The sequence below is a fragment of the Alligator sinensis genome, unplaced genomic scaffold, assembly GCF_000455745.1.
Source record: "Alligator sinensis unplaced genomic scaffold, ASM45574v1 scaffold219_1, whole genome shotgun sequence".
NCBI classification, from domain to species: domain Eukaryota; kingdom Metazoa; phylum Chordata; order Crocodylia; family Alligatoridae; genus Alligator; species Alligator sinensis.
In genome coordinates, this window is record NW_005841866.1 from 4,087,582 (window position 1) to 4,100,834 (window position 13,253).

A 13,253-nucleotide genomic window follows, 5' to 3' on the forward strand; every position below is an offset into this window, starting at 1 on the left:
GCATTCCTGGTTTGCTCCCTGCAGGTGGGACCAGTGCAGAATATTCCTCCTTGGAGGTGGATCCAGTCCTCCATCCTTTGTAGGTCTTTCTTTTTAGGCTCGGGAGGTCCGTTAGTTCCCTGGGGAGCCAAGGGGGCTGCTGTGCCCTTTTGCTGCCTTTCCTTCAAGATGGAATAGACTTGGCTTGCGCATCCAGGATTACTCCCTTGAAGAGCAACCACTCTTCCAGAACTCCCCTTCCCTTTGGGTTGTGGTCCTTTAGGGCCTTGCCAACAAACCTCCTGAGCTTGTCAAAGTCAGCTTTCCTGAAGTCAAGGACTTCTGTATTGCTGACTGACTTGCCGGCTTTACAGTGGACGGTGAAGGTGATCAGCTCGTGGTCACTCACCCAGCTTCCCTTCGATCGTTACATCGCTGATTAGGTCGTTCCCCATTGCCAGTACCAGGTTGAGCAGCGTTTTACGTCTCGTCAGCCCGTAGACTTCTTGCGTCAGATAGAGCTCATCCACACGCGAGAGAAAGCTTTGCAACTGCTCGGGTTTGGCCGAGCGCTCTTCCCACGAGATGTCAAGGTAGTCAAAGTCTCCCATGACAACCATGCACTGGGAGCATGTGGCCTCAGCCAATTCCCTGGCGAACTCCTGGTCAAGTTCTTGATCCTGGTTAGGACTTCTGTAATAGACTCCCACCATGGTGTCCCCTGTGCGGTGTTCCCCACAGGTTTTAACCCAGAGGGTCCCAGTCATCTACCCTGGGCACCAAAATCGGCCTGCAGGGATTCTTGGGGCTGTGTTGCCTTTCCTTCCCCAACTTGGTCACTTTCCCTGAATGAGCTGCCTGCAGCTCTGCACCTCTCCTGGCCTTGGGGTCACATTCACTGTCCTGGCTGGGCAGCGCCTACCCCTGCCCCTGTCCCACACCCTTTATGTCCCCCATGCCAAGCCTCCCTCCCACCCCCCGACTTTCTGGCAGGGGGCTGTTTGCCAAGCTGCTGGGATGCATTCATGTAAATCAGCTATTGGATCGGTATCAGCTGATATGGCTGGTTAAGAATCGGCTGTCGGTATTGGCCAAGAAAATCTTTATTGGTGCACCCCTAATTATCAGTGGCTGAATATCTGTCAGTTCTCTGGGAGAAAAGAAAGAGAACAAGGGTGGACATGTTTGACTTCGTTGCCACATCCCAGCAGAAGGAAAAGATGACAGAAGAGTGGAAGGAAGATCTCCTGAAGGGTGCATAAGAAAGAAAGATGGGGAGGAGTGTGAGAGACAGTGAAAGGAGTATACTGATGAAGGGCTTACAGGCACAAGGTACCAGAAATAAGATGCAGGCAGGTGAACCTTCTGGAAAATATACTGGCATTATGTCCGTTGACCATATACCAGTGCAGCTGTGTCCTGCAGCCACTTAGGTGCTGAATACATGAATCAACTCCTTACTTTCAGCTGAACAGCAAAGGTTAACACCAAGTAAGCAGAGCGAATACTGAGGCCCACTAACATCTACAACAGTGAAGGGGCTGATCTCTTCCATCACCATCCTAGTCATGAAGAACAATGTGAACCTTCCTCACCTATGCAATTTTGACCTCATTAGCAGAAACACATTCATTCTGCACCAGTTTTCCTTGTAGTTGTACCAGGGTTTAACTGAGCACTGTGTTTTAGGTTCAATAAAGATTTTCCCTTTATTTATAAGTTTGTTTATTTTATACTGAATGTTTACCAAAATTCTTGAATAAAGCATAATCAAATCCTTAAAATGGTATAAACATGTTTCTGAAAAGTCCTTTTGTTTCCAAGTAGAAGCTTTAAAGCATTCCTGACCCTGTGTCTTTAACCAGAAACATCCAGCTTTGTCATATGATACTGCCATTTACCCTTTAGTCTTTCAAAAGCACACTCCACTGACATTCTGCAGTGACACAGGATAAGGTTAAACTGTTCCTTTCTTTTGTACGACTGTCCTATGAAAGGCCCCTTGAAACCTAGGGAAGGATCAGAGGATCAGCAGGGTTTTCTGGAATGACTGGAGGAATCGGGACACTGTTAATGCTTTTTAGTAGTCCTGGGAGCCAAAGTTCCTTTCTCATCCCATAGTTTGTGGCATCATGGTCTTTTCCAGACCATTCATGCCAATGTTGGTGACCCTTGCATGGTAACTGGTCAGGCCCTGCGGTACTGTGGAGAAGTTTCTCTTTCTCTTGAATGCTGAGCCCTGGTAAGAAGGGTAGAATAGACACATGGGGTCCATCAGTGACTGATTTTTGAGCACCAAACTGATAAGCAGCTAACCTGTAGCAATTGTGGATTGCAGGCTTTTAGGTTGTGATGGGCTTTCCAGATTTGCAGCACTATCCTGTTCCACCAGTCAGTGCTGTCTACAGAGGCAGTGGCTTGCAGTTTAAAGGTGGTCCAAGAAAATACCATGCAGGAGTAGGTGCTTGGTTTCCATCTCTTCCTCCTCTTATGCCTGTATTATACCTCAACAGCCAATGACAGCTTCTTAAACAGTCCCAAGCCATCTGGCTGCTCATCTGTCAATACATGTGTGGTAGCCAGTTCATATTACTAGCTATCAGGATCACAGTGTTCAGTACTATAACCTTCACGCTTTCCAACAGTGTTCTGAAACTGCTATTATTTTGTAAAAGGCAGATGAAGGATGGGATGAAAGGGAAGGAATTATGGGAGCTTTTAAAATTTGATCCTGAGTCTTGTTATTCCAGTTATGTCATAGAGGCATCCCACAATGCACAGCAAGAAACATCCTAGAATTCATGGAGGCTTTCAGCAGAACAGAGCTGTCCAGCTGGCATACCATGGGCTGCATGTGGCCTGTGAGAAGTTAAATTGCAGTCCCCCAGGCTCCCCTTCCTGGCCATTGCTCTCCCCCCAACTTCCCCACCTCAGGGGGAGGGTAGTGCATTGTAGTGCAGTTCTCAGAGCTGGGGGAGCCTGCAGCCCAGGGCTCCTGCGGGGCATGATTGCAACGGGAGACTGCTGCTGAGGAGCCTAGGGTGAAGCAATGCACCTGGGGGGGGTGTACCGTACAGTAGCAGAGGGATACCCAGATGTGTTGTGCAGTGGCGGGGGTGCCTGGTGCAGTGGGCGGCATGTGGCATGCTCTTGTGGGGTCCCCTGGTCCCCATCAGGGTGGCCCTTGGGTGTGGCTCCTGGGTGCTTAGAAGTTGGACAGCTTTGTGGTAGAACATTGTATTCTGGAAAGTCTTCCTGGGAAGCTGTGAGTTTATTTTGAAATAACAGAACACTCTTTGAACTCAGTGAATTGAAAGGGAAATATTAAGCTGGCAAACCTAGAAAAGGTTCTGCCGCAAGCTTCCATGAATTCGAGGATTTTTCTTGCTGTGTGTTGTGAGATGCCTCTATGGAGTCATGGGAATAACAAGTTGTTCCTAATTAGTTGACACAGAAAAATAGTACCTGAAATGATTTTCATATGCACCCAGACCCCTAATAAAACATAACGATGTTCAGCATTGGTTTTGAAAGTAGAAAGATTGTTTGCATCCCTGTCGGCCTGAAAGTCTTCTTTCCTTTTCTTCCTACGCTTGTGCTTTGTTTTCCTTCTGCGTTACACACTCACTTCCACAACTCCCATCTGACTGTAAATGTCAGCCCAGTAAAGGAATGCCTTGATATCAGTAACCATATGTCCCTGAAAAAATAGCAATATTCTTGTTTGCATGACCAATCCCAATGTTCCTGTCATTTACAAAAAAATTTGTGCTTTGTCCTGGATTTTAGGACCTCCTGGGGATACTGAGGACAGGATCCCTTACATGACTTCTTCTCTCTTGCTCTTGTCCTGAATCAAAATTAGCCCTTGACTGAGGAGAATGGGAGGGAAAAACAGGAGTCGGCACCCAACACCCACAGGCCAAATCCAGCCAGCCAAGTGCCATCTTTTGGCCTGTGAAGCTGACATTGACAGCAGTTGTGCATTGTGGGGTGTGGGTGATAATTCTGTGGTTGGGGACCTCTTGCTGGGTTAGAGGTACCATGCTGGGTCTGAGTGATTGCCTGGTGGGAGGGTGGCACCAGGAATGGTAGCTAGGTTGGGAGTCTGGTGCTGATAAAGGGAGCAGCAGCCCACCTTCAGAGCAAGCTATGCTGATTTGGCCTGCTGTTCCTGTAAGGTTGCTAGACCCCTCTCGTACCTGCCTGTTTGATTCCCAGCCTTTGTGCGCTGCCATGCCGAGTGTCTTGTTTTTCTGTTTAAAAGTGTGGTCACTTTAAAAAGTATGAGGAAGAACTCTAAAGGCCTGGTAGCCAATTCCCTTTGACTTTTCTAGCTGGTACCCAACTCCAGTTCATTCCGTTGAAAATGTTCCACTAAGTCACTGCTTGATAGAATGAACAAATTGTTGCCAGAATGCAAGTTACTTAGTGGAGAGGAATTGTAAGATTAGCTTTGTGTGTGAGCCTTTGAAGAAGATTTGTTGAAAGCAGATAGTTGCTGAGATTTGCCGTTACAGATGTTTATGAAAATATTCAAGTGAAAGCATTGCCTGTAGAATTTGGGATTTTGTTTCAACCTTATTTGTTTATTTTTCTCTTGCTTGTTCATGCTTGCTTTTCTTTCTTTCTTTTTTTAAACCCTTCCTGCATTGCACAGTTTTAGCGCTTGGAATACAAACCTGATAAAAATACAGGAAAAAAAGACTTTGCAAAGAGCTGTGAACATGCTGACAGTAATGCTTGAGCTAGGGTGGGAGGGATTAGTGGAGGTCCTGTTGCTTGATTGTGTCATGCTTTTGGGAGGGGAGAGTCAGTGATCGTGTGGATTTGTTCTGTCCCTGTTACCCATTGCTGGCATCTTTTGCCTTCCTCCTACTGAGGTGTATAGAGGCACAGAGTTCCTCCATGTGGGGTCATCTTTGATTTGACCACCAGCACTGTAGGGATGCAGGGTTGTTGCTGCTCTTGGCACAGTTTGATCCGCAGAAGCTGGCACAGAATTGGGCGTGTTAAGGTTAAATTTGATTTGTCTCTCAAGCTATTTTTGAAATGAGACCCAGTCTTCTTTAAAGTACAGAATGAAATAAACGAGTTCATTTTAGACACAGTTTTGGATTGCTTTGCATCAAGGAAATAGCTCAGGGGCACATTTTCTTCTGGTGGCATGTACACAATATCTATTAGCGTTAATGGGAGTTATGCAGGCGCATGAGAGCATCACATGCTTAATAGCAAGTAAGCAAGAAGCTTTCGGAATGTAACAGGTTATCTCCATCACCAAACAAGATTGTAGAGAGAGCTGCAGGGCATATCAGCTAATAGTCTGTGCCCCCAAATGGGGAAGAAATTTGAAAGTCTAAAATGCATTTTGAGTAGTCTGCTTCACTACTACTTTACCTCAAGTTGAAAGGGAAGGGGGTGACTTCTAAAGGAACAGGGTACAGTGGGGAGAAAGAAATGAGGGCCAGATCCTGACACCATAGTGGAAAAGTTGGCTTTTAACAGTGTTGATATGTAATTTAGGCCCTAGTGTAATGGTGGTCAATCTTTTTCCCCTGTGAGCTGGATGGGCAGTGTCTGGTTCAACCATGGGTCAGATGGTAGTTCTGATCCAGCAAGAAACCACATGGAAGGGGGTTGGGGGCAATCTGGCCTGAACCTGGTCCTGCAGAGGCAGAAGGAGGCTTAACCCAACCCCTCGGGAAGGAGGGAGAGGTGGGATATGACTGAATCCAGCAGGGTGGGCCATGGCCCTGGGCCCAACCTGGCCCCATGAGGAAAAGAGTATGGCCTGGCACTGCAGGGGAGGGGGAAGGGGGCATGACTTGGCTCATGAGGGAGGGAAGGGAGCGGGTGTGTGGCTCAGCCTCATGGGTGAGGGAGGGGGGCATGGCCTGGCTCCAGCCTGGCCTTGCAGGGGGAAGGGGGCATGGCCTGGCTCCCATCAGGCACATGAGGCTTGGAGAATTTGGCAGGGTGGAGGTTGGCCATGTTAATGGCCACCACTCCCACACCAACAAATTTCAAAACCCATGGGGAAGCCTGCAAAATGGACACAGTGCCTCTGTGGATCATATTTGGCCCACAGACCAGAGGTTAAGCATCCCTGCCCTAGTTGGATTTAAATGGAAATTCTGGGTACAATGTTAGTTTTAGCATATGTTATAGCTAATTTTTCAACAAAACTTAAGGTGAATTCTCCAGTTATTAAATCACTTTCCATTCAAAAAGTAATGGAGAATTGTGTGTTTATAAAGTCAACAGGAAGAGATAATATGTAACATGCAGATGATGTGAACACTGCCTTTCAGTGACTCGAATTCAAAATGCTTGGGGCACTTTTATTTTAACCCTTTTTGCTGAATGCTTTGATTGCATCATACCTGGAAAAAATTCTATGGAATAAAGAGTTTTCTCCCTTTCTTTTTGTTTTATAAAGTCAGCTTGATTTTTCTTTTATATGAGAGGATATAGACAGGAGGGGCGCTTGTACATGTGACACCATTACTATGTACACATGATGAAAATGTCACTTTGTGTGACTTAATGGTGTCACATTGTACATGTGAAAGAGTTTGGGGTTTTAAATGAGTTTGCATCATTGCAAACTAAACTACATCTGACTGTAGTTTAGTTTGCAACATTGCAAATTACAATGATGCAGCTGACCGCTCACCCCCTGGCTTCAGGAGAGGTGGGCAGGCTCCACAGAAAAAAAGGATCAGGCCTCTGGCCACTTCCATTTCCAGCAGGCTCCTGCAGCTGGCAGGATGCTTGGGGCCACCTGGGAATCAGGCTGGCTTGCCCCTGGGGTAGTGTGGGGAGGCAGCAGGAGGGTGGCTGGGATTGCTGGTGGCTGGAGAAGGCAGAGGGGATGGTGCATGGGGCGCTGGAAGCCTGGGTGGTCTTTTTCTTCTGAGCTGCAGGGGCCCCAGTTCTTCTCTCCACAGCAGCAGTGCTCCCTGGGGCCACCCAGGTAGGCTGCTAGTGGTCTGGATGCTGCCCCAGTTCGGGGTCAGGGAAGAGTTGTATCAGGCCAGGTGCTGCCTCCCACCTGGGGTAGCACCCGGCCCATTAGCAGCCCACCTGGGGGGGTGCTGCCACTGTGGAGGGAAGGACCAGGGACCCCTACAGCTTGGGAGCCACTTGGCCTGCTGGCAACTCACCCCGCAGCTGTGGGCAGACTCCAAAAAAAAAAAAAAAAAAAAAAAGTGGGCCTTGAGCCATAACATGACAGAAAAATTGAAATGGTGGGTTTCAGTTAAAAACCCACTGTTTCAATTTAGGGGGCACAGAATAAAATCCTGAGGACTAAATCCCTGTCATGTACAAACACCCCTAGAGAACTAGTAGTATTATAACAATTAGTGGAGAAGGAAAACTTGAGAAACTGAAAAAGAAAGTGATTTGTTTTTACACTGTTTAAAATTCTTTGTTTGTAGTTAATTAAATACGTATGAGCTCCATAAATCTGAAAGACAGTTGTCAAAAGAGCTCTCTTAGGGATTTAACATCTTTGTCCCTTCACTTAAGAGCTGAAAAAGCTTCCACTCTTCATATTTGGTCCTCCAAGCATACCTAAAGCAATATTTGCAATGAAATACTTGATCCCCTCTCTCTCTCTCTCTCTCTCTCTCTCTCTCTCTCCTTTTCTCTTTCTCTCTCAGTTCTTTTTTTGTTTTTGTTTTCATTTTTATTGTTTTGTTTTTGGAGGAGGAAAATCCTTTTGGACATCTTCATTTCTTTATGATGAATAACAACCTGAGTTTTCTTTTAGCCCAAGGGTGGGCAAAATACGGCCTGTGGGCCAGAACCAGCCCTCCAGACACTGATCCATCACGTGGCGCCCCGCAATGAATCGCAACCCGCCCAGCCTATGAGGGTGAGAGTAAGGTGCCCATGTGTACAAACCCGCCACATAACCTATTGGGCCTCACTCCCACCCTCTTGGGCAGAAGGGCTCTGCCCAGCCAGCAGCTTCTGGGCAGAGCTCCTGCTACAGCCAGAACCTGCTTGCTCGGGACAGCAGGTAGGGAAGCGACGGGGCAGATGCCGGTCGCGGGGTGTGGGAAGATAGTTGCAACTGGGTGGGAGCACAGTGTAAAGCCTGCCCACAAAGGGCCAGAGGGAGCATGGAGCTCAGCTGGGCAGGGTGTAGGTGTGGGTATGAGGGTGGGGGGTGTAAGGATCCCCTGACATACATACATACATACATATACCCCAACATACCCTATGCCCCCTTACACAGCCACACCTTCTCACACACCCCCACCATACACATCCCCCCAGCCACACCTCACCATACACACACAATATAATTATTGTAGGTGTTTTGACTTCTAGTGTATGATTTGGGTTTCTTCTGGTTCTAAGATGGCAACTCCCCCTCCCAAAAGGAGTATTGGTGGGGGATGGAGGGGCAGCAAGGGGAGGGACCATGTCGGGGAGTGTAGGGGGGGCCTGCACCCCACAAACCTCACACCCACACCCTGCCCCCACAACCCCACCAGCTTATACACACACCATACTCTGTGCCCCACCCCCACACACCCCACCATACACACACCCCACATCACCCCACACAATACAAGAATGAGACTTTGGTTTTGAGTTATTATGCAATCCCTTCTGTATACAATACACAAACACAAGTCATGACAAATATTTTTTGTAATATAATTAAAATATGTTATAGTAGGTGTTTGCCTTTTAGTGTATGATTTGTTTTTTTGTGGTTCTAAGATGGTAACCCCTCTCCCAAAAAGAGTATTTCTGGTGGGCAAGGGGAGGGACTTCTGGTGGCAAAGGTCAGGGGTTAGGGGGCAGGACTTCTGGTCCCAAAGTGGCGACCCTGGGGGCAGGGCAGCTGTCAAGGGATGGAGCTACCTGTGCAGTCCCCGACAGTTTGCCAAAACTTGTTAAGCAGCCCTCCACCTGAAATAATTGCCCACCCCTGTTCTAGCTTTATTAGCTTAAAAATCCAAATTGGATTTTGGTTCTGCATTTGTTTTGCATACCATTTGTTTCAAAGTTTTCTTTAATGAAGCCAAACCTGTAAAAGCTAATTGCAAGCAGAATCCTGTTCTCTGATCCATAGATATCAGTTATAATCAGGTTCCCTATGGGAGCTGTTTGCATTCAGGGAGTGGAAAAGAAAAGGATTGGTATTTCTCTACTGGTTAGACTACAGCATTTTACTGTAAACATGGCAAGGTTTTTCCTGTTGATCTACTGAACCTATGGATGCTTTTAAAATAGGCTATTTAAAATGCAATGGGTTAATTAAGGATGTCTATATATATATATATATATAATTTTTTTAAGGCTGTGTTTATAGTAAACCATTTTTTAAAGTGGGCTTGCTCTGAATTAAATTGTTTTCTTCTGTTCTCTACAGGCAGCCAGATAAGCTAGTGGTGGTTTGGACCAGAAGAAGCCGAAGGAAATCTTCTAAGGTTAGTTAATTCCTTAGTCAAGCCCTACTTCAGTAAGAAGTGTAGGTGGCTGTTTGTTTTGGGGGGACAAAAGATGGTTATTTTAATTGGTTTGATTTTTTTTGTGTGCGCTAAGTTTGGCCGGAAAGTGTGAAATAAGCACATCTTAATGTCAAGACTAATTTACAACAACATTTAAAGAAAAATTCTAGTTTCATTTTGACATTTATGCAGTAAAAAGTACCCAGTCAGCAGTTGTAGAGTAGTTAACCATGATAAGAGTTAATCACTAGATCTAATTAGAAAGACAGGTTAATCACTCTTAGAAGCATCTTCAAGGTAATAAAAACTTGGTATAAAAAAGCTGCAATCTCTGCACTGAAAGGATGTAAAGCAGGAATGAGAGAGAGCTTTGCCACTAAAAAAGCTCTTTAATGAAGCCAAACCTGGACAGATTGCAAATCAGGACAGATTCTTTCAGTCCTAGACTTTCAAGTGGAATCTGCTGACAAATTTTACAGTATTTCTCACAGTTACTTACATTGACAGTAAAACAATGGCAGGCATATCTAAACCATTTTAGAATGTCTTTATAGGGGTAAATGTATATCACTTCTAGTTTTAAAACCTTCCCCCTGGTCCTAGCAGATACTTAGAAATGCAAACAGGTGAGCAAGATCCAGCAGTAAAGAAATCATTTTTACTGCAGGAGAGCATAGGTAGGAAAGATGTTCATAGGGGGAGAGGTTCATATGTATGTTTACACTGACAGCAGCTTGTTTTGGCTGAAACAGACATTCCTGATCACACTCCAACCACCCACTCCCATTTCCATGCTCCAAATACAGAAATATGCTATGGAGACTCTCCATGATCATTCCAAGTGACCTCTCACAAGTATGCTGGAGACTGTGTTGAGGAAAGAGCAGCCTCAGTGGCATATTTACAGGTTTGTGGGGTGTCCCAGCCAGGGCATGTTCCTGCTACAGTATAGAACAAAGATTCTTAAGGGTGCTGTGAGATCCCTTTTAGTGTGCAATGGGTGTCGCACAATATTAACACGGTTAGGTGCGCAAACATCTGCACACCATTCACAAGATAAACCCAGAGATTTCAAAAAGGAATCCATAGTGTCAAAAACATTGTGTCCTAGTGTGGTCTTCATGAGGTCTTTGCAACAGGGGAATGGCTCTGTTTGTTTTTATGCAGTCAAAAAATGAGTGAAAGGTGTAAGAGTTGACATTTTTTTCCAAGGGGTGTCTTGAGTCTAAAAAGGTTGAGAACCAGTAGTTTAGAAGATGTCTCCTTGTTGTCAACAGTGTGGAGCTCTGCCCCCACTCTCCTGAAATCTATACCTAGAGAATGGAAACCATGAACAGTGGAGGAATATGGAAGTGTCGTAGCCAATGGACTTCTGTGCTACTGTTGTTTAACCACCTAGACCCCTGTGGGACAAGGGGGAGCAGTTCTCCTTCCTGTTACCAAGAGTAGCAAGGATTTTCTTCATGAGTTTCTTAGCCTCTACTTGTTGATTCCTTCTTCCCACAACTATTGAGTATTTTTCTTTTGTCCAATCCTAGTTTATAGGACAGTTCATTTCTGAAGTCAATCTCAATAATTATTGGAATTAAACAGAGAGGACTAATACTTTCTGGATGAGTAACTCAAAATTTTGTTAACTTGTATTGAAATAAAAAGAATGCAACCATTGAATGCACTGGGGGAAGTGTTTCAAGCAATTTAGTCAGGAAATCCTGTTATATTAAAACACATACAGCTTTGTAGTTTCAAAACATGAATGACTTGCTAGTCTATGTAACATCATTCTTCTGACTTGCCCTTCCTTCTCTGTCCCACTCTTCTTACTGTGTGTCATGCATTTGTAAGGTCTTGTCTTTAAACCAAAGCGTGAGCTTTTCTAGCTATTATTATGTGTTTATACAGCACATGCTCCAAAGAATTGTGGCTCTTGATTGGAATGTTAGATGTTACTGCAGTACAAAAATTAAAATGTCTTAAGTGCACGTTGCTTTAGTTTCTGCAGAGAAATGAGATAAAAGATACTGTAGAACAGTAAATCAAAAAATGTACCAGCATGTTGTTAAACCCCAAATGGCTTTTTTAGAAGGGAGGATATTTATCCATGTACAACCAGCTTGCTTATTAGATTATGTTCAAGTGCTGATTTAGAGTACAGATAGATGGCATATATGGAATTCAGTTGGGCTCTGTGCAGACCTATGTAATTATGTGTGTCATTGTCGGATTTGGGCGTTAGTTACTGATGATCAGAGGTCTTTCAGATAACAACATTGTCTATTACCAGCTACGGAACTTAATTTTGGGGCTAAGATGGCATCATCTGGACTGCATAAGATCTGTCTGTTTGTCTGTGCATCGGTATTTTGTCTGTTAGGCATTAGAGAGAAAACCATTTGATACCAGCAAAAGATTGAATGGTTGATATTCTTAAGGCTGAGAACAGTCTCCTTGCTAATCAGTCAAGAAAAAGCTTCATGGTGTCCTACAAAGATTTTTTTAAAAGTGCTCATATTTGTAAAGGTGTTCCTATTTTTAAAAAGGTGGCCTCATATCCTGTACCTAGGGTAAGAGTTAATTTTAAAGTTAAGTAGCTGATACGATTCTGCTTCATTTGAGATGTTTGTCTCCAAGACACTAGATCAATAAACATACTTAAACTCTTAGTCATTCTGCCAGTAAAAAACATTATTATACGTGTTGTTTGTTTCATCTAATTGCTTTCTTGGAAATGAGTCAAATTAATATCTCTTTTTATATTTTAGACACTTTGCCCAAGAAGTACCCAAGCATTAATCATATCCTATATTTTTCAACTTATTTGGGGACAGGCAGTGAGGAAATTTCATTTTGGCTCCCATTGATAAACAGTTTAATGCTAGTGGCAGTAAATGCAATAACAATTAGAAAAAGGAAAAATGTCAGCCTGTTTCTCTTCCCAATCCTAAAAATTGTGGTGTGCAAAAATTTAACTTCTGTATAAAGATGACTTAATGGTTACATAAAAAGTGACTAGCCAATTAAATTAATCTGGTATTAAGATGCTGATGCCATTTGCCTCGCATATATTCTTACTGATTAAACTGCAAATAGTACTTCAGGACAGAGAGTATGACAGTCCTCCTTTGCACTTTTTAAAAATATTATGGGGATATTAGTATGTTGATTGTTGTTTATGGGGTGTGACTCTCTAGTTAAAGTTGCATAAATGTTAGGTTAAAACAGGTTTTGATAAATGTTGCGAGAAAATTTCAGTAGTTATACTGAAAGAATATTTGAACAGAGATAATCATCCAAAGCTTTGTATGATGCATCTCATTCTACGTGAGATGCATTCAATAGTTATCAACTCTAAAATTACATAGGGCCCTATCATAGAATCTTCTCCCTCAGATTTAAGGCAAGTCTGAATTAACCTGTACCAGGGGTGGGCAAAATACGGCCTTAAAATTTTTTAAAAAATTAATATTTATCTGCCTGTCAAATATGACAGAAGTCAGCAGTAGCAGAACCCAGTGGTAGCAGTAGCAAGACCCACCAGCCCTGGCCCCAGCCAGAAGCTTCTGTCGTAGCAGAAGCTTCTGGCCTGAGAGCCTGGGGGTGTTCCCTCCACTGGAGAGGGAAATTAAGGTAAGAACAGGTAGAGGATGAGAAGGATCGCTGGCACAGCAAGTCAGCTGGGTCCAGCCAGCACCACGCAGTTTGGAGCTGGCAACTGCATGGTGCTCCTGCTGCATTGCATGGTCCTGGCCCTGCAGCTGGAACCACGTGGTGCTGGAGCTGCGGGTGGGGAGCAGC

At 44.5% G+C, this 13,253-nt stretch overlaps 1 protein-coding gene across 1 annotated transcript in view; it reads left to right on the top strand.

The window, feature by feature from the left end:
* Positions 1-13,253, top strand: part of EHBP1 (EH domain binding protein 1) — a 355,074-nt gene that overhangs the window by 46,566 nt on the left and 295,255 nt on the right. Inside the window, exon 2 of the mRNA XM_025192426.1 lies at positions 9,380-9,437. Within this exon, the coding sequence (XP_025048211.1) occupies positions 9,380-9,437 (58 nt within the window). The remainder of the gene's footprint in view (positions 1-9,379; positions 9,438-13,253) is intronic.